At 48.4% G+C, this 22,967-nt stretch overlaps 1 protein-coding gene and 1 long non-coding RNA gene across 5 annotated transcripts; one reads left to right on the top strand and one right to left on the bottom strand.

The window, feature by feature from the left end:
• Positions 1-1,580: 1,580 nt before the first annotated feature.
• On the bottom strand, positions 1,581-12,658 carry LOC131823671 (uncharacterized). Of its 2 annotated transcripts, XR_009350637.1 has the most exons (3): positions 12,466-12,658; positions 10,730-10,843; positions 1,581-6,157 (listed from the first exon to the last, which is right to left on the bottom strand). It is a non-coding gene; the product is annotated as an uncharacterized LOC131823671 (long non-coding RNA). The 2 variants fall into 2 exon arrangements; XR_009350636.1 differs by lacking the exon at positions 1,581-6,157 and having other exon boundaries at positions 9,845-10,843.
• ILVBL (ilvB acetolactate synthase like) lies at positions 12,093-22,574 on the top strand. Of its 3 annotated transcripts, none has more exons than XM_059160282.1 (15): positions 12,093-12,272; positions 12,846-12,990; positions 14,183-14,384; positions 14,502-14,629; positions 14,717-15,057; positions 18,279-18,378; positions 18,515-18,612; positions 18,731-18,867; positions 19,881-20,015; positions 20,999-21,113; positions 21,219-21,388; positions 21,480-21,550; positions 21,633-21,704; positions 21,880-21,985; positions 22,100-22,574. In XM_059160282.1, exons 2-15 carry the CDS (start codon positions 12,856-12,858, stop codon positions 22,276-22,278), a joined length of 1,989 nt encoding a protein of 662 aa, XP_059016265.1. In that variant the 5' UTR covers positions 12,093-12,272; positions 12,846-12,855; the 3' UTR covers positions 22,279-22,574. The 3 variants fall into 3 exon arrangements, with proteins under 3 accessions (XP_059016265.1, XP_059016264.1, XP_059016266.1); XM_059160281.1 differs by lacking the exon at positions 12,093-12,272 and adding an exon at positions 12,313-12,535; XM_059160283.1 differs by lacking the exon at positions 12,093-12,272 and having other exon boundaries at positions 14,717-14,855; positions 14,946-15,057.
• The last annotated feature ends 393 nt before the right edge of the window (positions 22,575-22,967 follow it).

Here is a 22,967-nt window from a genome sequence, read left to right as displayed (position 1 = left end):
TCAGCATAATCTCTTCCAGTCCCTTCCATGTTGCTACAAAAGTTGGATATTCATCCTTTCTGATGGAGACATAATACTCCATAGTGTATATCGATCACATCTTCCTTATCCATTCATCCGTTGAAGGGCGTGTTGTTTCTTTCCACAGTTTGGCGACCATGGCCATTGCTGCTATAAACATTGGGGTACAGATGGCCCTTCTTTTCATTCCATCTGTATCTTTGGGGTAAATACCCAGAAGTGCAATTGAAGGGTCATAGGGAAGCTCTATTTTTAATTTCTTGAGGAATCTCCACACTGTTCTCCAAAGAGGCTGCACCAACTTGCATTCTTACCAACAGTATAAGAGGGTTCCACTTCCCTCCACATCCCCTTCAACACATGTTGTTTCCTGTCTTGCTAATTTTGGCTATTCTAACTGGTGTAACGTGATATCTCAATGTGGTTTTAATTTGAATCTCCCTGATGGCTAGTGATGATGAACATTTTTTCATGTGTCTGATAGCTATTTGTATGTCTTCATTGGAGAAGTGTCTGTTCATATATTCTGCCCATTTTTTGATATGAATACCTGTTTTGTGTGTGTTGAGTTTAAGGAGTTAGTTCTTTATAGATCCTGGATATCAATCTTTTGTCTGTACTGTCATTTGCAAATATCTTCTCTCATTCCGTGGGTTGCCTCTTTGTTTTCTTGACCGTTTCCTTTGCTGTGAAGAAGCTTTTGATCTTGATGAAGTCCCAAAAGTTTATTTTCACTTTTGTTTCCTTTGTCTTTGGAGACATATCTTTTTTTTTAAATTTATTTTTTATTTATTTTCAGCGTAACAGTATTCATTATTTTTGCACCACACCCAATGCTCCATGCAATCCGTGCGCTCTATAATACCCACCACCTGCTACCCCGACCTCCCACCCCCCGCCCCTTCAAAACCCTCAGATTGTTTTTCAGAGTCCATAGTCTCTCATGGTTCACCTCCCCTTCCAATTTCCCCCAACTTCCTTTTCCTCTCTATCTCCCCATGTCCTCCATGCTATTTGTTATGCTCCACAAATAAGTGAAACCATATGATAATTGACTCTCTGCTTGACTTATTTCACTCAGCATAATCTCTTCCAGTCCCATCCATGTTGCTACAAAAGTTGGGTATTCGTCCTTTCTGTTGGAGGCATAATACTCCATAGTGTATATGGACCATATCTTGAATGAAGTTGCCTTGGCTGATATCGAAGAAGTTACTGCCTATGTTCTCCTCTAGGATTCTGATGGATTCCTGTCTCACGTTGAGGTCATTTATCCATTTTGTGTTTATCTTTCTGTACAGTATAAGAGAATGGTCGAGTTTCAATCTTCTACATATAGCTGTCCAATATTACAGCACCATTTATTGAAGAGACTGTCTTTTTTCCACTTTATATTTTTTCCTGCTTTGTCAAAGATTAATTGACCATAGAGTTGAGGGCCCATATCTGGGCTCTCTACTCTGTTCCACTGGTGTATGTGTCTGTTTTTATGCCAGTACTATGCTGTCTTGGTGATCACAGCTTTGTAGTAAAGCTTGAAATCAGGTAACGTGATGCGCCAGTTTTTATTTATTTATTTATTTTTAAAGGTTTTTATTTATTTATTTGACAGAGATCACAAGTAGTTAGAGAAGCAGGCAGAGAGAGAGAGGAGGAAGTAGGCTCACTGCCAAGCAGAGAGCCCAATATGGGGCTTGATCCCAGGACCCAGAGATCATGACCTGAGCCGAAGGCAGAAGCTTAACCCACTGAGCCACCCAGGCGCCCCTGCCAGTTTTATTTTTGTTTTTCATATTTCCTTAGCAATTTGGGGTCTCTTCTGACTCCAAAAAATTTTACTATTATTTGCTCCAACTCTTTGAAAAAAGTTAACTACAAAGTCAACTTTGTAGACTTTGCACTTTCTACAAATTGAAGGTGTGTGGCAATCCTGGGTCGAGACAGGCTGCTGGCACTGGTGTTCTAACAGCGTGGAATTTTGATCAGAATGGCATAAAAAGTGTAGATTGCTCTAGGCAGTATAGACATTTTAACAATGTTTATTCTTCTGATCCAAGAGCATGGAATGGTCTTCCATCTTTTTGTGTCTTCTTCAATTTCTTTCATGATTTTTCTGTAGTTCCTCAAGTACAGATCCTTTACCTCTTTGGTTAGGTTTATTCCCAGGTATCTTATGGTACTTGGTGCTATAGTAAATGGAATCGATTCTCTAATTTCCCTCTCTGTATTTTCATTGTTAGTGTATAAGAATAAAATTTGGGCAAATTTTTAGATGCCGTGTGTTCATGATTATCTACTCTTTTTAAAAAAGATTTTATGTATTAATTTGATTATCTACTCTTTTTTAAAAAGGATTTTATTTATTTGACAGAATGAGATAGCAAGAGAAAGAATACAAGCAGGGGGGAGTGGGAGTGGGAGAGGGAGAAGCAGGCCTTCTGGTGTGAGGAGGGATCCCAGGACCATGAGATCATTAACCCACTGAGCCACCCAGGGGTCCTCCATTTGTATTTTAAAGTTCATATTAAGCACGTTAAAATTTTTGTAGAATGCTTCCATTTTTCTTTTAGATTTGGGAATCAGATGATTCATAAATCACTAAGAACTACCAGAAACTTAGCACAGGCACCTCATTTGATTTCACATAGCTTTTTGGTGCTTCCTTTTCCCACACTTTGTAGACGTTGCACTTTCTACAAATTGAAGGTGTGTGGCAATCCTGGGTCGAGACAGGCTGCTGGCACTGGTGTTCTAACAGCGTTTGCTCATGTCACATCTCTGTGTCAGTTTTTGGTAGTTCCAGCCATATTTCAAACTTCACCAGCATGGTATTTATTATGATGATCTGTGGTCAGTGATCTTTGATGCTACTACTGTAATTGTATTGGGGTGCCATGAACTGCGCCCATAGTAGTAGGTCAAATTAATAAATGTGTGTGTTCTCCCAGCTCCACTGACCAGATGGTGCCCCATCTCTCTCCTCTCCTCGGACCTCCCTGTTCCCGGAGACACAACATATTGAAATTAGGCCGATTAACAACCCTACAATAACTTCTAAGTCTTCAAGTGAAAGGAAGAGTCACACATCTCTCACCTAAAAGCCAAAGGAAGGACGACCAAGCTTAGTGAGGAAGGCAGGTTGCAGGTAGAGAGAGGCTGGAGGCAAGGCCTCTTGTGCCAGTTAGTCGACCTGTGATGCAAAGGAAATGAAAGTGCTAGTCTAGTGAACAAAGAAAGCGAAACTGCCTTCTTGCTGATAGGGACTAAGTCTGAGTGCTCTGGGTAGAAGATCAAACCACCATGTTCCTTTAATCCAAAGGCTAGTCCAGAGCAAGGCTCTAACTCTCTTGAATTCTGTGAAGGCTCAGAGATCCAGGGAAGCTACAGAAGCAAAGTCTGAGGCCAGCGGAGGTTGGCTCATGAGGTTCAAGGAAAGAAACCAACTTCATAACCTGAAAGTGCCTGTGAAATGGTAGGTGCTGACGTAGAAGCCTCAGCAAGGGACCGGGAAGAGGCTGATTCATGAAGGTGGTGACCCTACTCAGCAGACTGTCAGTGCACATGAGACAGCCAAGATGTCACCCAGGACTTTCAGAGAGAGAAGTCAATGCCCGGCTGCAAAGCTTTGAAGGACAGGCTGACTCTCTTGTTGGGGGCTAATGCGGCTGGGGATCAAGTTGAAGCCAATGCTTATTTACCACTTGGAAAATCCTAAGGTCCTTAAGAATTATGCTAAATCTACTCAGTCTGTGCTCTAGAAAGGGAACAACAAAGTCTAGATGATAGCACATGTTTGTAGGATGGTTTACTAAATATTTTAAGTCCACTGTTTGAGACTTACTGCTCCAAAAGAGAAAGAAGGAAGAAAGAAAGAAGAGAAAGATTCCTCTCAACATATTACTGCTTGGGACACTTTGCCTGGGTGGATCAACTAGTTGAGCATCTGCCTTTGGCTCAGGTCATGGTCCCAGGGTCCTGGGATTGAGTCCATCAGGTTCCTTGCTCGGTGGGGAGCCTGCTTCTGCCTCTGCCTGTCGCTCCCCCTGCTTGTGCTCTTTGTCTGTCTCTGTCTCTGTGACAAATAAATCAATAGAATCTTAAAAAAATATTGCTTGTTGACAAGGCACACGGTCACCCAAGAGCTCTGATGGGATGTGCCATGAGATTAATGTTGTTTTCATACCTGCTGTCACAACATCCATTCTGCAGCCCATGGGCCAAGGAGAAATTTTGACTTTTTAAAATATTTATTTATTTATTTATTTGAGGGAGAGAAAGAGAGAGAGAAAGGGTGCAGAGGAGCAGGACAAGCCGACTTCAGGTTGAGTGCAGGGCCCAACGCGGAACTGGATCTCATGACCCTGAGATCACCACCTGAGTGGAAATGTTTAACGACTGTGCCACCCAGGTGCCCTAGTCATTTTTACTTTTGAGCTTATTCTTTAAGAAATACATTTTTAAAAGACTACAGCTGCCACAGACAGTGAGTCCTCTGATGCATCTGGGCAAAATAAACTGAAAACCTTCTGGAAAGGGTTTACCATTGTAGATGCCATTAAAAACATCTGTGGCTCATGGGAAGAGATCAAAATATGAACATGAACAGGAGTCTGGAAGCTGTGGATTCCAACCCTCATGGATGACTGAGGGTTCAAGACGTCGGTGGAGGAAGTAACCGCAGGTGTGATGGAAACAGCCAAAGAGCTTGAATCAGAAGTGGAGCCTGACAATGGGACTGAATTGCTCCAACCTGATGCTGAAACTTGAACAGTTGAGGAGTTACTTCTAATGGATGAGCACAAAGCATGGTTTCCTGAGCTGGAATGTAGTTGTGGTGAAGATGCCGTGAAGACTTGAAATGACCACAAAGGGCGGAGAGTATTATTGAAAACGAGCTGATAAAGCAGTGGCAGCACTTGAGAGGACGAAATCCCATTTTGAAAGAAGTCCTACTGTGTTTCAAATGCTAACAAACAGCACTGCATGCTACAGAGAAATGGTCTGTGAAAGGCAGAGCCAATGGATGAGGCAAGCTTCCCTGTGGCCTTATTTTAAGAAACTGCCACAGCCACCCGAGTCGTGGCTGGCCATCGGTCAGCAGCCATCACCATGGAGGCAGGACTTTCCATCAAGAAAAAGATGACAAGGGGTGCCTGGGTGGCTCAGTTGGTTAAGCGACTGCCTTAGACTCCATGATCCTGGAGTCCTGGGATCGAGTCCCACATCAGACTCCCTGCTCGGCAGGGAGTCTGCTTCTCCTGCTGATCTCTCTCCTCTCATGCTTGCGCTCTCTCTCTCTCAAATAAATAAATAAAATCATTATAAAAAAAAAAGAAAAAGATGACAACTTACTGAAAACCCAATGCCGGTTGGCATTTTTTAGCAATCAAGTACTTTTACATTAAGGTATGTCCATGGCTATTTCAGGCACGATGCTGTTGCACACGCACTAGACTACAGTATTGTGTAACATCATTTCTATATGCCCTGGGAAACCAAAAAATGCATTTCGCTTACTTTATCATGGTGGTCTGGAACTGAGTCTGCAGTATGTGGGAAGCGAGCCTGTTTTTGCAGTTTTTGTGGAATTCTTATTCATTCATTCATTTATATATTTTTCTGTTTGAGGACCGACTGGCTTTCATTTCTCTGCTATGGAGGATGGAAGTGAAGGCTTGCCGGTCCTTATGAGGCACTCAGTGCAGGCAGGGGGCCAGGGAGGGCTTCCAGGTCCTGAGGAGGACTACAGGACCCAGTGCTGCCGCCTCTGGTCCAAGCAGGTGCAAGCAAGGCTTAGGGGCTTCCATCAGTTTCCAAGGAGCTCTGGGCACCTTGTGCTCCCTCTCTCTCAAAGGCTGTGTGAGCACTTAGAAACACTATCCACTCAACCAGAACCTGGAGATCTAGGTGCTAGTTTCTCTCTGAACCACTCTTGGGGGCATGGGAAGATCCCTCCCCTTCTCTGTGACTCAGAGGTCACTGAATGGAGGAATTGACTCTGATGATCTCTTCTCTCTTGGACATTTTCAGACCCTATGCTGTCTCTGGAGCTCATAAATATGAGGCTTGGTGAGGATATGAAGGTCTGGCAAGGTCACTGTTTCCCAAAATGTGGAGCACAGAGGAGTAACGTTTCCTGAGGATGGCAGGAAGAAAGAAAACTTGGCATTACCGAGGCAGAAATGCATTCCTTTTCCTAATTCTCTCTCAAGGCTACTGATTACTGCAAGGAAAAAATTCGGTTTGATGCTAGTGGATCTTTTATCTAGTTATTACATTAATAAAGATTTTATTTATTTATTTGAGAGAGAGGGAAACAGTGAGAGAGGGAACACAAACTGGGGGAGTGGGAGAGGGAGAAGCAGGCTCCCCACTGAGCAGGGAGTCTAATGCAGGACTCAATCCCAAGACCCTAGGATCATGAGCTGAAGGCAGATGCTTAACGACTGAGCCACCCAGATGCCCCTATTTTTTACATTTTTAAAATTTGAGTATGGCACACAGTATTATATTAGTTTCAGGTGTACAACAAAGTATTCCATATCGCTATACCTTATGCTCTCTTCACAGCCCATGTAGCTACCATCGGTCATTGGACAACAATATTACAATACTATTGACTTATTTCCTATATTGTACCCTTTAGTCTTGTGGTTTATTCATTCCATAACTGAACACCTGTACCTCCTAGTCACCTTCACGCATTTTGCCCATCCTCCTGTCCCCTTTCTCTCTATCAACTATTGGTTTGTTTATAGGTCTCATTCTGCTTTTTGTTTATTCTTGTTTGTTTTTTATATTCCATATATAAGCGAAATCAGATGGTATTTGTCTTTCTCAGTCTGACTTATTTCTGCTAGTGTATCTTTAAAAAATTATTTACATTGTGTATGTAGAATATCTACCTAAACACACACGTATGAGATTATATGTATAATTTATTTACATATATATATTTAATGATTTTAAAATTTATTTGACAGAGATCACAGGTAGGCAGAGAGGCAGGTGGGGGTGGGAAGCAGACTCCCTGCTGTGCAGAGAGCCTGATGTGGGGCTGGATGTACCCCGAGATCATGACCTGCGTTGAATGCAGAGGCTTATCCCGCTGAGCCACCCAAGCACCTATATTTACATATATGTGTGTGTGTATATATATATATATATATATATATATATATATATATATATAATTATTTTTATATCTTTTCAGCATAGCAGTATTCATTGTTTTTGCACCACACCCTGTGCTCCATGCAATACGCGCCCACCACCTGGCTCCCCCAACCTCCACCGCCCCTCCCCTTCAAAACCCTCAGGTAGCTTTTCAGAGTCCATAGTCTCTCCTGGTTCACCTCCCCTTCCAATTTCCCTCAACTCCCTTCTCCTCTCTAATTCCCCTTGTCCTTCATGATATTTGTTATGCTCCACAAATAAGTGAAACCATATGATAACTGACTCTCTCTGCTTGACTTATTTCACTCAGCATAATCTTTCCCATTCCCATCCATGTTGCTACAAAAGTTGGATATTCATCCTTTCTGATGGAGGCATAATACTCCGTAGTGTATATGGACCACATCTTCCTTATACATTCGTCGTTGAAGGGCATCTTGGTTCTTTCCACAGTTTGGTGACCGTGGCCATTGCTGCTATAAACACTGGGGTACAGATGGCCCTTCTTTTCACTCCATCTGTATCTTTGGGGTAAATTCCCAGTAGTACAATTGCAGGGTCATAGGGAAGCTCTATTTTTAATTTCTTGAGGAATCTCCACACTGTTCTCCAAAGTGGCTGTATCAACTTGCATTCCCACCAACAGTTATTTACTTATATTTTAAAAAAACTTTTATTTTTAGAGAAAGAGTTGAGGAGGGGCAGGGGGCGAGAATCTCCAGCGGACTCCGAGCTGAGTGAGGAGCCCGATGTGCGGCTGGGTCTCTGACCCCAAGATCATGACCCGAGCCAAAACCAAAAGTTGGACACTCAACTGACCGAGCCACCCAGGGGCCCCAAATTTAAAAATATCGTACATTAAAACAGATTTTTAAAAAGTGCCCAATTCAATGAATTTTAACCCATGCCACCACCACTATAACCCAGATACAGAACATCACCTCAGAAAACTCTCTAGTCCTACCCCCTTTATAATCACATCCTTCCCTATCCTCTAGCAACTGCTGATCTAGTTTTATACTTGGAGAATATAATACTGATGGAATCATACAGTATGTAACCCTTTAAGACCGGCTTCTTTCACTCAGCCTCATTCTCTGGGTGTGTGCATGCCTTGTGGATAGAGAATACCACCCCACCCCATTTCTTCCCCTTGTTCTTTTTTCCCCAGTGTATACATATTTTTAAATTAACATATAATGTATTATTTGTTTCAGGAGTACAGGCCTGTGATTTATCAGTCTTCTACAATACCCAGTGTTCGTTACAACACATACTCTCCCCAACGCTCATCACCCCATTACCCCATCCACACACTCCCCTCCCGTCCAGCAATCCTTAGTTTGTTTCCTAAGATTAACAGTAGTCTCTAAGAACTTAACACAGTGTTGGTTGTTTCTTCTTGCTTTGCTTTGACTTAGATTTAGTTTGGCACTGTCACCAATATTCTCATCTCTAAGTGAAAATAAAAATTTTCGCAGAGTCTCATTCTGTCTTAATTACACTGCTTAGTGAATTAGATACTCTAAAAAGAAAAAAGAATGGTAACTTCAAACTTATCAAATATACTTACTTGGTTTATTTGTTGACTTATTTTTTCCTAAAAGTAGGCAAGTCCTTCTTTTTACTTACATCTTTCAACAAGTAAAAATAATTTGCCCAGGCTAAAATTTAAATTTTTGAAATGCCTGAAACTTACAATTTCTTCGCTTAGGATAATCTATTTCTGTCACACTTTTTAATGTTCAGCACAATTTGATTTGTGAGTTAATAGTCTTTCTAAAATTAAAGAATAAGTGATATTTAAAATAAACCTTTTAAATAATATCTTATTTCTCTATTACAGAGATGGCACTCCATTCAACACAGAATATTAAATGTTTCTGGAGATTAAAATAATTTTAAATAGTCAGGATTATATGACACCAGCATAAGGAATGCTGATATCTGATATATTAATCCAATGTATAATTTATAAATCTTTATTCTTTAAAACTATTTCACCAAAAATATCATTGATTTCATCAAAAGGTAAAGGGCTAGAACATTCAAATAGAACTCAAGAGTCTGTCTAGGAATAATAAGATATGCAACATATAATCTCACAGACCTTTGCTAGAAAGAAACACAATTTAAATTATGACTTATGTTTGTAGTTCTGGCCTTTCTTGCCTCCCCTACCACCAGTTTTACTGAAGTATAATCGACATATAACACTGTACTTTAAGGTATACAACCAATGGTTTGATATACATATATATTGCAAAATGGTGACTATAATAAGTTGACGTCCAACACTTCACATCGTTACAATTTTTTTCTTATGACAAGAACTTTTAAGACCTACTCTCTTAGCAACTTCCCAATCTACAATACACTACTGTTAACTGTGTTTTCCAAGCTGTCCATTACAGTCCCAGGACTTACTTATCTTTTAACTGGATGTCTGTAACTTGGATCAGTTTCCCTCCCATTCTTTCCTCCCACCCTGGCTTCTGGCAACCACAATCTGTTCTCTGAGCACAATTACTTTGAGATTCATCCAAGTTGTGTGTTTCAATACTTTTTCTTCCTATTGCTGAATAGTGTTCCATGATCGGAATGGACCACCGCTTGTTTAGCCATTCACCTATCGAGGGCATTAACCTTAAGGATAAAACCATCATTTATTAATCAACAAAATTGGGCTTATTCAGGGATAGCAGAAAATTACAATTCAGGGTACACAAGCTACAGCAAAACTGAATGCAAATCTGGGGAACACAGGCAAGGTATATTTTTTTATAAAGGAAAAGGGAGGTTTGAAAGGAGCTGTTGTAAACCAAAAGCTCATTAGAGTAAACTGGGAGTTGCAAGAATAGTGACTTTTCATTGGCTGAGCTGTCACAGTCCTTCATTAGCTGGGCTGTTGCTGGGGGAGGAGGAAAAACCTTTCTTTCTCCTGCTGGAGTAGTACAATAGTATCTATTCTCCAGACTTGCGAGGTAGGTCTCTTCCTGAGGTTTACAGTTGATGATGAGTGGCAGGGCATGTGAGCTTCCCTTCTAGCCTCCCAACTCGATTTTATTTTATTTTATTTATTTTTAAAAGATTCTATTTATTTGACACAGAGAGAAAGAGAGAGAGAGCACAAGCAGGCAGAGTAGCAGGCAGAGGGAGAGAGAGAAGCAGACTCTCTGCTGAGCAAGGAGCCCGATGTGGGACTCGATTCCAGGATCCTGGGATCATGACCCGAGCCAAAGGCAGCCGCTTAAGTGACTGAGCCACCCAGGCATCCCCCAACTCCATTTTAAATGAGGTTTCCTTTTACTGATTTTCACAAGAAACATTTGGTTTTTCCAGTTTTTGGCTGTTACAGATTAAGCCCGTATGAATAATTGTGTGCAGGTTTTGTGTGACTTAGGCTGTTCAAAATCTTCTCCTCTTTCCAACTCAGAATAAAATCCAGTGTTAAGTGGAGGGTGTCTGGGTGGGCCCCAAATGTTACATCCTGTGACAGGCATGGGGAAGCCATGTGGTTGAAGCACCGTACCTGTTCTCCCAGACTGAGAGCAGCATTGCTTGAGTTCACATTGTGCCTCTTTCACTTACAAGCTGTGTGACCTTGAGCAAGTTCCTTAACCTCTCTGTGCTCCTGTTTCCTCATCTGTAAACAAGGATATTAATAATATAAACTACATTACAGGGCTATTGTGAGGATTACATGAGTTGATGTGAAGAGTCTATGGAACAGTCCCTCATATGTAATAAGTGCTTAATGAAAAGTAATGGTCACTATTTCATTATTGGTTTTGGAAATTTAATTGGACCTAGAAGACCTTTCTAGGAAGTTTTATCCTTTTAATTATAGGAAGGGAAAGTGGGGTTGAGCTGGTAGATAAGATAGAAAGGAGAGGAACCGGTTTTAGAGACTGTTGGAATACTCCTAACAGATTTCATAAAGTGGCGGGGAGAGACTCTTTGGAGTGGGTTCAAGAGGGAATAGAAGGGCTCATGAGAGTAAGTAAAGACAAGTCATTGGAGGAATTTCGCTAAAAAGAGGTGCAAAAGGACAGTGATAGGTGAAAAATGTGGGGCAAACGGAGTTTTCTTTTCTTTTTTTAAATGGGTGAAATGAAAAGTAGGAAGATTCAACATTAGATAAAATTAATAATGGGGTGGAATACTCAGCGGGAAATTCCAGAAGTTGACGAGGGATGGGAGCCACTGCTAAAATGTGAAGATTCATTTTGGAAGGTAGTAGGGTACTTAATACTAGAATTATTTCCCCTTTGCTGATGGGGATCATTTTCCAAAGGTCGGACGGCTGGAAGCAGGTCCCTGGTGCTACCGAACGTCTCCTCCCCGGCACTCTACTCCCACGCATTCTGAACTCTGCATTGAGAAACCCGAAAGTCGGGAAAGAAGGCGGCCTCTGTTGTTGAACAGAGGCCGGCCTACGAGCGAGGGGGCGGGCCTCTGCCTTTGCAGGGTTACGTAAGATGGGAGGCGGGGTCTGTGCAAGAGCTGGGAGCCGAGCTTGCTTTACGTCTCCTCTCACCCGGGACGTGGGCCCGGGTGGTGGTGGATTCTGGGGAGCGGCCTGTGACGTCCAAGTCCGGCTAATCTGACGGGGCATTCGGCACGGCTGGTGGGAAAGCCGGCGGGCTCGGAAAGCCAGAGGACTACAGGCTGAAATGTGGGGCCAACGAAAGGCCGCGGAAAGTCGGCTCCATGGGCCTCGGCTTAGACCAGCTGCCAAGGGGCGTGGCCTCTTGTAAAGAAAAGTGATAGGCTTGAAGTGAGAGCCAATGAGAGGCGGGGGAAGGCGGGGCCTGTGCGCGCGCCGCCAGGAAGACCAGAGTCCTTATAGGCGGTGCTTGTGTCCCAGGGCGTGGCTACGGCTCTGCGCACGCGCGCCGGGCCGGACTACAGGGAACCGCCAAGAATTTCTCACCGCACTCCCCTTGTGAGAGAAAGGGGCGCGGCCCCAGCTCCCGGCCCGGCTCCCCAGCTCTCCGACCCCAGGCCGCGCTCCTAGGTCACGTGACATGAAGGGCGCCGAATTCCCCCGCAGTCAGGGCCGTTTCCTGCAGGTGAAGGCCAAAGTGCCCCGGGGGTAGGAAAAGTCTTCTGATGCGATCCGACCTCGACCCCGGGCTTGGGGTGTGGGGTCGAGTTCCGGAGCTCGCAGTGGGTAGAGATCTGGTTTCAGGAGAGGGGCTCACTCGCGAGCTTGGGGGCGTGGCCTCGTCCTAGGTGACGTAGACGCGGGGTGGGCGGGCTCACCTTTAGGGCTGAGATTCGGATCCAGGTGTAAAAGAGAGGCGGGGCTCCCCGCCAATTCGTTGAGAAGCCGGTGAGTGTTAAAAACTATCTTGAGGTCGTTCTGGCCGTATTGACGTGTGGCGGTCTAGTTTCAGTGGTGGTGGTGGTGGAGGAGACGTAAAGGGAGCGTCTGTCGCCGCAGGAGGCGTGGCCTCCCCCGAGAGGCGGGGCCTGGTCCTCCGGGGGCGTGGCTTCGTCCAGAGACGTGCGGCGTAAGGGGCGTGTCCGCGCCGAAACGAGTCGTGGGGGAGGTGTGGCCCGGTATCCGTGTGGGAGGGGGCCTACTTTCTTCCGCAAAGGATCTCTGCGTCTAGAGGCTGGCTCTGTCCTTTCTCTTTCAGGTGCGGTGTCATGGAGACCCTCGCGGCCGCCGCCCCTGCCGGGAACTTCTTCCCCTCATTCCTGTTCTTGGCCTGCGGGACGCTAGTGGCCGCTCTGCTGGGCGCCGCGCACCGCCTGGGGCTCTTCTACCAGTTGTTGCACAAGGTGCGGGGGCACAGATCAGAGGCGGGCTGGGGGAAGGCAAAGAAGGAACGAGCGCCTGGCACTCCCTCTAGCTCACATATTTTGCAGGCGGAGAAAGTGAATCCCAACTAATTTAGGGGGTTCGGTCGGGAAATTCTATCCACTTCCCTTTCCCCATTGCCAGGTTGCAGACGAGGCCCTGGACTTTGCCTCTAGCAAGAGAGAATCTGGAGTATCTGTGCATTGGCTCAGCGCTCGGCCCACTCCTTCCCCAGCGGCCCCGAGCCCTTTTCACCGAGCACTGCTCCCTGAATCCTGTGCGGTCAGAGTGGGCCAAAGGCAGGCACCCGAGGGGGCTGTGACAGTTGTCATGTACCTCTCAACACGACCCTGAATAGTTTTTTTGTTTCTGCCCTCATGTTGCACAAGAGGAAATAAGCTCAAGACATTTTGTGGGATAACTTGCCATAGTTGATCTTTTTGGGAAGAATTGACCCCACAGACCTCACTCTTGGTTCCTCCCCTCAGGAATCTACCCCTTCCCCGCACTCCTTCCCCAATCCTTCCTTTCTTCACCAGGAGCAATAGGAGCAAGGCTGCTAGTCTTGAGGATTTGTGGAGGTTTAAGGTAGAGGCCTCTGTTGTGCCCGGCTGTGAGGAAGCTGGGTCTGGGAAGCCTCAGGCATGATCTCTGACAGCAGGCTACTCCAGGTGGCTAGCAGCAGGCCAGCTGGGCCTGCCAACTGGGCTTGCCCCGTGAGTGGGAGGAAGTCTAGCAGGCTGGAATTAGCAGTCAGGCTGCCAGGCCCTGGAGGGCAGGCAGTTCTGGAATCTCAGCAGATAGCCCCTGGCCAAACTGCTTTGTGTTCTTGGGATCCATTTTCCCCTCTCCTGTCACCCTCATTGCCCCACTCCCCTCAACACGGGCAGTGTAACAGAGAGTGCTTAAGAGCATGGGTTCTATGGGACTTTGACTATTGCTGGGGCAAGGCTTGGTCTTCCTAGCTGCAAAAGGATATAATCACCAGAGGATCTGATAGGATAACGTGCCCTCCTCTGGGCCTGGCATATGGTATTATAGGTGCCTAACCAACATTCAAGTTCCCCTGACTGTCCTGCCCTCCTTCTTGGGGGAGCGAGATCGCCTTCTCCCTATGTGCCCTAGTGCCCTTGCTGGTCCTTGATAATCTTGCGCTTCCTTTCCGGGGCCCAGGTGGACAAGGCAAGCATTCAGCATGGCGGGGAGAACGTGGCAGCTGTGCTGAGGGCCCATGGTGTGCGCTTCCTCTTCACACTGGTCGGTGGGCACATTTCCCCGCTGCTGGTGGCCTGTGAGAAGATGGGCATCCGTGTGGTGGACACTCGCCACGAAGTCACAGCCGTCTTCGCTGCCGATGCCGTGGCCCGCCTGACTGGTGAGGGCAGAGCAGAGAGGACTAAGGGCTGGGGATGGGGGAGGTCTTCGAGGGGCAGAGTTTTTTTCAGAGGTGGCCAGGCCAGTGGGCACAGCTGCAATGGATTCTGTGTTTCAGGGACGGTGGGTGTGGCTGCAGTGACAGCAGGCCCGGGCCTCACCAACACGGTGACTGCAATGAAGAATGCCCAGATAGCTCAGTCCCCAGTCCTGCTTCTGGGTGGGGCTGCCAGCACACTCCTGCAGGTGCCTTGTCCTTGGTGGGTGGTGGGGGCCCCAGGGAGCCTCAAAGGGCTCATGTGTTGACTCTCTGGACACCTCTGTTTCCACCAGAACCGGGGTGCACTCCAGGCCATTGATCAGATGTCCCTGTTTAGGCCACTGTGCAAGTTTTGTGCTTCCGTGCGGAGGGTGCGAGACATTGTGCCCACTCTGAGGGCTGCGATAGCTGCTGCCCAGTCGGGCACCCCAGGTAGGTGGAGGGTGCTGGGCAGTGGTCAGGCCCTAAGGCTTGGGTCTAGGGAGGCGTGGCAGGCTCAGTATCCTCCCTGCCCCTCTGCAGGCCCAGTGTTTGTGGAGCTGCCCATCGATGTGCTGTACCCCTACTACATGGTCCAGAAGGAGATGGTGCCAGCCAAGCCGCCCAAGGGCTTCATGGGTCGAGTGGTCACCTGGTGAGCAGCCCCACTCCCACCATGCTCTCTCCAGCCCCTTGCCCTCCTTTGTAACTTCTGCCAGCATCTGTCCCTCCTTTGACTCATTCATGGGCTTGCATATCAATTGAGTGGGGGAAGGGCAGCCATGGGAAGAGCATTCTAGGTAGAGGGACTACAAATGCAAAAGTCCTGAGGCAGGAGCAAATTTGGTGGGTTAGGAAAGCAAGGTAACCTGTGTGACAGCAGCAGGTGAGCAAAGAGGGCAGGGGCTGAGCTCGGAACCGCCAGCAGCGGCCATTGGAGGACCTGGCTTTTTTTTTTTTTTTTTTTTTTTTTTTTTTTGAGTTCCATTGAGAAGCATTACAGGGCCTTAAGCAGAGGTATAGGATACCCTGAGTAGGAAAATGGACTGTGGGGTTGGGTGCAAGCTGGGAAGCCAGGGAGGAGGTGTGGTGGACCTTGGGACTAGAGGCATGGTGGCCTGGATCTGGGTGGTGGCGGTGGGATACAGAGACATGTGAGTGGATCACATGTGAGTGCTTAGACCTCCATCTGGCCAGGATAAGGGAGACACTTAAAGGTTTTTCTAGAAGAGCTACAAGCTTGAGGGGGGCTTCTTTCAGTTGAGAGGATAGAAAAGGGTTCTAGGTAGGGCCATAGCCCAGGCAGAGGAATGGGAAAGGCGTTGGTTTTTGGTCTCCACTGAAATGGGCCTGGCTGAAACTGCACGGGAGAGAGTCGATTGTCTTCCTTCCCCTCTGTCCCCCCCCTTTGCCCGTGTTTGCCCTTCTACCTTCTGTTCCCCTGCGACCACACACTCAGTGCCACGTACCTCGCAGGTACCAGGACAGGCGCGAACAAGACTGATAGGCCACTAACCCCTGGAGAGACAGCACCTGAGGGCCAGCTCAGGGAGTAGTGGTTTCATGCATATGGCTTTTATAACAACCCTGAGTCAAGATGGCAAGGTATTATTATGCGCATTTCATAGGTTTGGAACTGGGACCCAAGGGGGCCAAATGACTGGCATGAAGTCATCCAGCTTGCTCATGGCACACGACAATTCAGCCTCGGGGATCCCTCAGGGCCTTGTCCACAGAGCTATGTGCTGTCTGTAATGAATGAAGTGAGTCCAGAGAGAGGGGTTCAAATCCCAGGACCACCACTGACGAGCTGTGTTCACCTTAAGCAAATGGTTAAGCCTTTCTTTTTTCCCACAGTTTAACTAAGATACAGTTAACAGAGGGTGAAGTTTGAGGTGGACAGCGTAATCATTTAACCTTTCCTGACTTCACCTTCCTTATCTGTGAAATGGAAAGCATTGCCTGTTTTTCTCTCTAGACTGTGGAGAATGAAACGAGGTCATTTTGAGAGTATAAAATGCGGCAGTGAATAACTGTTACTGTCTTAAATAAGGATACTGTTGGGAGTCCAGTGTCCCTGTCGGTGTGAGGCAAGGTATCTCCCATCCTTTCTCCAACATGGTTATGGAACCACAAGTACAGAGGAGGATTCAGGGGTTCTGAACACATAGGAAGTAGCTGGTGACCCTGTCTGGTGACCCTGACGGGTAGGCTCAAGTTTAGCAGATTTATTCTGTGGCTGTGACAGCAGCCTGTTTGTTCCCTGGCTCCTCCCCTTCCCTCCCCCCATTCACTTCTTTTTTTTCTTCTCTTTTTTTTTCTTCTTAAGATTTTATTTATTTATTTGACAGAGATCACAAGTAGGCAGAGAGGCAGGCAGAGATAGAGAGAGAGGAGGAAGCAGGCTCCCCACTGAGCAGAGAGCCCCATGCGGGGCTCCATCCCAGGACCCTGGGATTGTGACCTGAGCCAAAGGCAGAGACTTTAACACACTGAGCCACCCAGGCGCCCCATTCTTTTTTTCTTTTCTAAATTAAAAAAATTTTAAAAAGATTTTATTTATTTGATAGAGATCACAAGTAGGCAGAGAGGCAGGCAGAGAGAGAGAGAGAGAGAGAGAGAAGCAGGTTCCTTGCCAAGCAGAGAGCCCGATGTGGGACTTGATCTCAGGACACCGAGACCATGACCTGAGCCAAAGGCAGAGGCTTAACCCACTGAGCCACCCAGGTGCCCTGTAAAATTTTTTTTCTTTAAGTTTATTTATTTGACAGTGAGTGAGAGAGGGAACACAAGCAGGGAGAGTGGAAGAGGGAGAAGCAGGCTTCCCACCGAGCAAGGAGCCTGATTCCGGGCTTGATCCCAGGACTCCGGAATTATGACCTTAGCCAAAGGCAGATACTTAAAGACTGAGCCCCCCAGGCGCCCCTAAAATGCTCTTTAAAAAGATTTTATTTACTTGACAGAGAGCATAACCAGGGTGAGCAGCAGAGGGAGAGGGAGAAGCAGGCTCCCCCCAGGCAGGACTCGATTGTAGGACCCTGGGATCATGACCTGAGCTGAAGGCAGACACTTAGCCCATTGAGCCACCCAGGCGCCCCTCCATTCTCCTCCTCTCTCCTAGGCTGCCCCTACTTGGCCCCTGGCTCTTCCTTTGCCTTTTCTTTTTGCGTTAGTTCCTTCCTTGGCTTCTTCTCATTCTCTGTAGTTTCCTTCTCATTCTCCGTTTCTCCTTGAAAGAGAAAGAGAAGTTTCAGGCTCTTTGTGCTTTCTGCCAATGCCCACGTGTCTTGTTCTTGGTTGGGCTGGGTGTTCCTCAGGGAGGTCAGAGCTGGGCAGGTGGTATCTCTCTGTCTTGAGGCCCTGCACAGGCCCACATGGATGGTCGAACGAGTAAGGATACAGAGGTGTCAGAAGCCAGAGAAAGCAGCTTGAGTCTTGGGGATATTAGTAGCTTCACTGACTGAGTGTTTTACCAAGTGCTTTATAGTTTGGATGGATAGCTAGTGAACCTTAGGAAGGAGATTCCCTCTTACGTTTTACAGAGGAGGAAGCTCAGAAAGGTTAAGTCACTTGTCTGGTCACACAGCTAGGAAGCGGTGGAGCTGCATGTGGCTGTCCGTGCAGCCGTTTGTGGCCCTGATCATGGTGCTCCATGCCTGTGTCTCTTGTTTCTGAGGGTCTGTGTCTGGCTGGGTAGTCACCAGAAGCTTCTGAGGGAAGCAGGCTTGCTGGAGACTCGGCCACTGGCTTGTGCCTCTGCCACAGTGTTGCCGGTCCACTCCTGTGCCTGCCTCACTTCCTAGACCCTGGCCGCCTCTAGCTCTGGGAGCCCTGGTCACTGATTCTGGTAACCAGCTCTTGCTCTCACCTTTGCAGGTACTTAGAGAATTACCTGGCCAACCTCTTTGCAGGAGCTTGGGAGCCTCGGCCTGAGGGCCCTCTGCCTCTGGACATTCCCCAGGCATCCCCCCAGCAGGTGAATCGCCTCTCTTCCCTGGCTGAGGACCCCACCTGGCAGGATGGTCTTTCTTTGAGTCCGTATTGGGGCCTTGATCTTGGGGGCTGATGGTGACTCACACGGTTGGCTCTTTGAGCCCCATCTCTTCTCCCAGGTTCAGCGCTGTATGGAAATCTTGAGCCGAGCCAAAAGGCCCCTTATTGTGCTGGGAAGCCAGGCTCTGCTGCCCCCGATACCTGCTGAAAGACTTCGGTGAGAAGGCTCAGCCCTGCCGTTCCTATCATATACCTGGTCCCTGGTCCCCTGATGCCTTGTGGGGTGGGGCACACCCTTGACATTACACTCACCTCTGTTCTGTCCGGATCCCCAGGGCTGCTGTGGAGACCCTTGGCATCCCCTGCTTCCTGGGAGGGATGGCACGAGGACTGCTGGGCCGCAACCACCCCCTACACATCCGGCAGAACCGTAGTGCTGCCCTGAAGAAAGCAGATGTTGTCCTTCTGGCAGGTGGGCCTCGGCCGCCTCTGCTCTCTTCCCTTCCCTTCCCTCCAGGCCCCCCTGCCCCGCCCACTGCCCCCACCTCTGTGACCCTGCCCCTCCTGGTCAGGTACTTACTGGCACCCTGCCCTACTAATCACTAACCTACTAATCACCTACCGTCTTATCTTGGGTCCCACCCCTTCACCTTCCAGGGGTGTGGACAACTGTGTACTTCAAGTCCAGGTAAACTCTGGCAAGGTTGGAGCTGTGTTGTAGGCTCAGCTTCGTGCAAAGGAGAATGCATGGATAGTGGGTACCTGCAGTATTTATATTCAGCATTTGCATCTGTGTGCTTTATATGGGGTTTCTGTAGCGTAAACCTGTATGTCATGTACATTCTCACACAAAGTATTTGGACTCCTGTCCAACATGGAATAGTTGTTTCAGTTGGCTGTTGTGTAGTAACCATTGCTAAACTCAGTGACTTAAAATGAATTTATCATTACTTAAGGTCCACCTAGAGGTTAGGTGGTAGTTTTCCAGGTTTTGATGGGGCTCACTGATGAGTCTGTAGTTGGAGAGGCAATAAGGCATCTGGGCTGATCGGGCTGGGCTGCTGCATATACTTGGCCTTCGTGGACTACAGATTAAGCTGCCATGGCCTCCGCTGGCTAATTGAGTTCTTTAGCTCTTCCCTGCCTTTTCCTCCAGCTTTCTCACCTTCCAGCGGGCCAGCCTGGGCTTGTTCACTTGGTGCGATGAGAAACATGCAGGGATTGGAGAGTGAGGTTTTTAAGAGAGAGGCAGCAGAAGCCACAGTTCTTGAAGCTTGGTCTCAGGAACGCTTGCCTTCATCTGCCACACTCTCTTGGCCAGGGGACAGATTCGAGGGGTGGGGAGCTGTGAAGTCAGCTGCAGGCGGTCCTGGTACAGGGAGAAAGGAAGAATGGGGACCCTTTTGCATTTAGTCTGCTATGGTGGATTAAGTAAAGTGTGGGATACTGGCTGTCCAGCCACTGAACCCCTGTTCTCCACTCCAGGAGCCGTGTGTGACTTCCGCCTGTCTTATGGCCGTGTCCTTAGCCGCAGCAGCAAGATCATCATTGTCAACCGTAACCGGAAAGAGATGTTGCTTAACTCAGACATGTTCTGGAAGCCCCAGGAAGCTGTTCAGGGTGAGCTCCTGGGACCCCCCCGCTTCCGCCCCAACACATATAGGGGCACCCAGTCAGCCAGAGACACGGGCTCTCAGACTGATGGGTGCTTCTGGATGAACAAACAGTGGGGCGTGCGTAAGAGGGAAGGCCTGGGAATGTGCATGTGATCGTGCTCCTGGTTGGAAACCCTCCCATGCTGCCAGCTTCCTGGAGGACAGAGAGCTCCCTCTTGGGCCCCGAGGCCTCTGTTGTCCTGCCATACCATCCCTGTTACAGTCTGTTCCCATAGCCTTAATGTGCTCTTCTTTGGCATCATTCCAAACACATTGATGGTACTACACGGACCTCTTGGGTCAAGCAGAGAAGTGGTATTGCTACATTCATGTTCGGGAAGGTCCGCTGTAGTAGCTGGTAGGCAGTGAGTCAGAGGAGGCAGGTGGAGGCCAGGGGCTTATTCAACCAGGCCAGGACAGAAAGGCTGAGGCCTGGAGTGGGCACAGACAGGGAGGACAAATTCTGCTTCTCTGCGCTTACATGGGATCATTTCTAAGACCAACATGAAAAGGACAACACTGGCCCATTTCTCAGTCAGTTCACAAGCATGCTGCATGTCTGGGTCAGAGAGACATGCTTGGCTGATGGAGGTGTTTGGAGGGATGTGTTTTAGAGGCCGAAGTGATAGCACTGCCTGATCTGGGCGGGGGGGCGGGGGGGCGGGGGGAAGGAGGAAGCAGGCAGTAAAGCTGCTTGGGTTTCTAACCCACATTGTGCTTCCTAAACCTTCATTTCTCTGGCCTTGCTCTCTGCCTCACCTTGGCTGCCCTAACCTGGTTCTGGCAGATTCTGGGGTGTGTTTTCCCTGTTTTGCCCTAGGAACATTCTTGGTCTGCCTCCTTGTCTCTTTCTGGAATGTTGCCATTGAATTCCTGCTGTCACTGGGCCTCTGATGCTGGAAGGGCAGGAGGCCACTTCCCTGCAGCTGTATCCTCTTCCTTCCCTAGGAGACGCGGCCTCCTTTGTGTTGAAGCTGGTGGAGGGCCTTAAGGGCCAGACGTGGGCCTCAGACTGGACAGAGGAGCTTCGGCAAGCTGACCGGCAGAAGGAGCAGACCTTTCGGTGGGGACCGGGTAGAGCAGACACGGGACCGGGACCGGGGGTATTGTTGTGGTTTCCTGGAAGGCTTTGTTGCTGGCTCTGCTGACGTGCACTGCTCCATGGCAGGGAGAAGGGGTTGATGCCTGTAGCCCAGCACCTGAACCCAGTGCAGGTACTGCAGCTGGTGGAAGAAACTCTGCCTGACAACTCAATTCTGGTGGTTGATGGTGGGGACTTTGTGGGCACTGCCGCCCACCTGGTGCAGCCCCGTGGCCCCCTGTGCTGGCTTGATCCTGGTAAGGAGGGACAGCTTGGGACAGCTGCTCTGCCTGGGACAGCTTGCATTGTCCAGGCCCCTTTACACCCACCTGCTCTTGGTTTTCCTAGGGGCCTTTGGGACTCTGGGCGTTGGTGCAGGATTTGCACTTGGGGCCAAATTGTGCCGGCCGGATGCCGAGGTGAGTGAGGATGCTGGAGGCTGGGGGCGGTACACTGTTTTCTGAACAGTGAACCACTCAACCAGCCTTGTTTCCTGCTCAGGTGTGGTGCCTGTTTGGAGATGGAGCTTTTGGCTATAGCCTCATTGAATTTGATACCTTCGTCAGGCACAAGGTGACCGAGCTGCCCTGAAGGAAGCTCAGAGCTTGGGGTTCTGGGAGTGGTCATGAGGGGTGAGCAGGGCTAGGGAGGGAGCTGCTTCTGTCCGGCAAAGGTCCTGTCCCTGTCTTTGTCCTCTGGCTAGCCTTAAAGCTGAAGGCTATGGCCTGGCCTCATCCTTTCTCTGCAGATCCCAGTGATTGCTTTGATCGGGAATGATGCTGGCTGGACCCAGATTTCTCGGGAGCAGGTGCCGTCTCTGGGCAGCAATGTGGCCTGTGGCCTGGCTTACACTGGTGAGAGGCTGGGTTTGGGTGGAGAGAGGGAGAAGCTGTTTTATGTGTTCCTCTCCTGGGTTGACTGCATGGTGGCCTGGGTCCCTGCCACCATGACTTGACTTCCCCTTTTAGATTATCACAAGGCAGCCATAGGACTTGGCGCCCAGGGCTTGCTGCTCTCACGGGAGAAAGAAGATCAGGTGGTCGAGGTGCTTCATGATGCTCAAAAGCAGTGCCGAGATGGCCACCCGGTTGTGGTCAACATCCTTATTGGGAGGACGGACTTCCGAGATGGCTCCATTGCTGTGTAGGGCCTCGTGGGTTAGTATCCTTGGCCTTCCCACCCCTGGACTGTGCCTAGTTGGTTTAGAGTCTCATCCTTGCCTGCCTTGGAGCTGGCCTATCAGGTCCAGTGACTCTACAACCCTCTCTGAAGACAGGGTGGGGCTGGGGTTGGGGAGGTGTGGGTCAGAGCTCAGAGAGGTTCCCTGGCAGCACTAGAGAGCTCCTGGGCCTTTTCCACTGTGGGCACACCCTTTCTCCCTTCCTCTCATGTGCACTGAATAAACCACCTCTGGTCCATGTGGCTCCAGCACTCATTCCAGAACTTGTGCATATTGATTTATTGTCCACAAAGATGGAAGTGAGGGAAAGGGGGAGACAGGAGGGGGCCTACTCTCCCGCTGGAACTCGGGCCCGCTGAGGCTCCATTATTGGGGGTTTCAGGGTGCTTGGCCACTGCAAATTCTTTTGCCCTTAGAGGTCCGTGAAAGAGCCCCATATGCCTGCTCCAGACGTGTCCATGCACACTAGTCCTCACATACAGACACACACGCACGGAGGCAATAAATATGTTCCGTACCAAAGTGCCCCCAGCCTGACATTTCAGGTGGGGCCCTCCGAAAGGGAGGTCTTGTAAGTGCTCAGTTTTTTCAGGAATGTGGAGGAAGAACTGGGGAGGGGAAAGGTCAGACTCTGCTAACTCCATTTCCTGGTTTGA

Source organism: Mustela lutreola, chromosome 2, assembly GCF_030435805.1.
Source record: "Mustela lutreola isolate mMusLut2 chromosome 2, mMusLut2.pri, whole genome shotgun sequence".
In the NCBI taxonomy this organism is placed as follows: domain Eukaryota; kingdom Metazoa; phylum Chordata; class Mammalia; order Carnivora; family Mustelidae; genus Mustela; species Mustela lutreola.
Note: the sequence above shows the minus strand (reverse complement) of the source record. Positions and strands in the feature narration are given on the sequence as shown.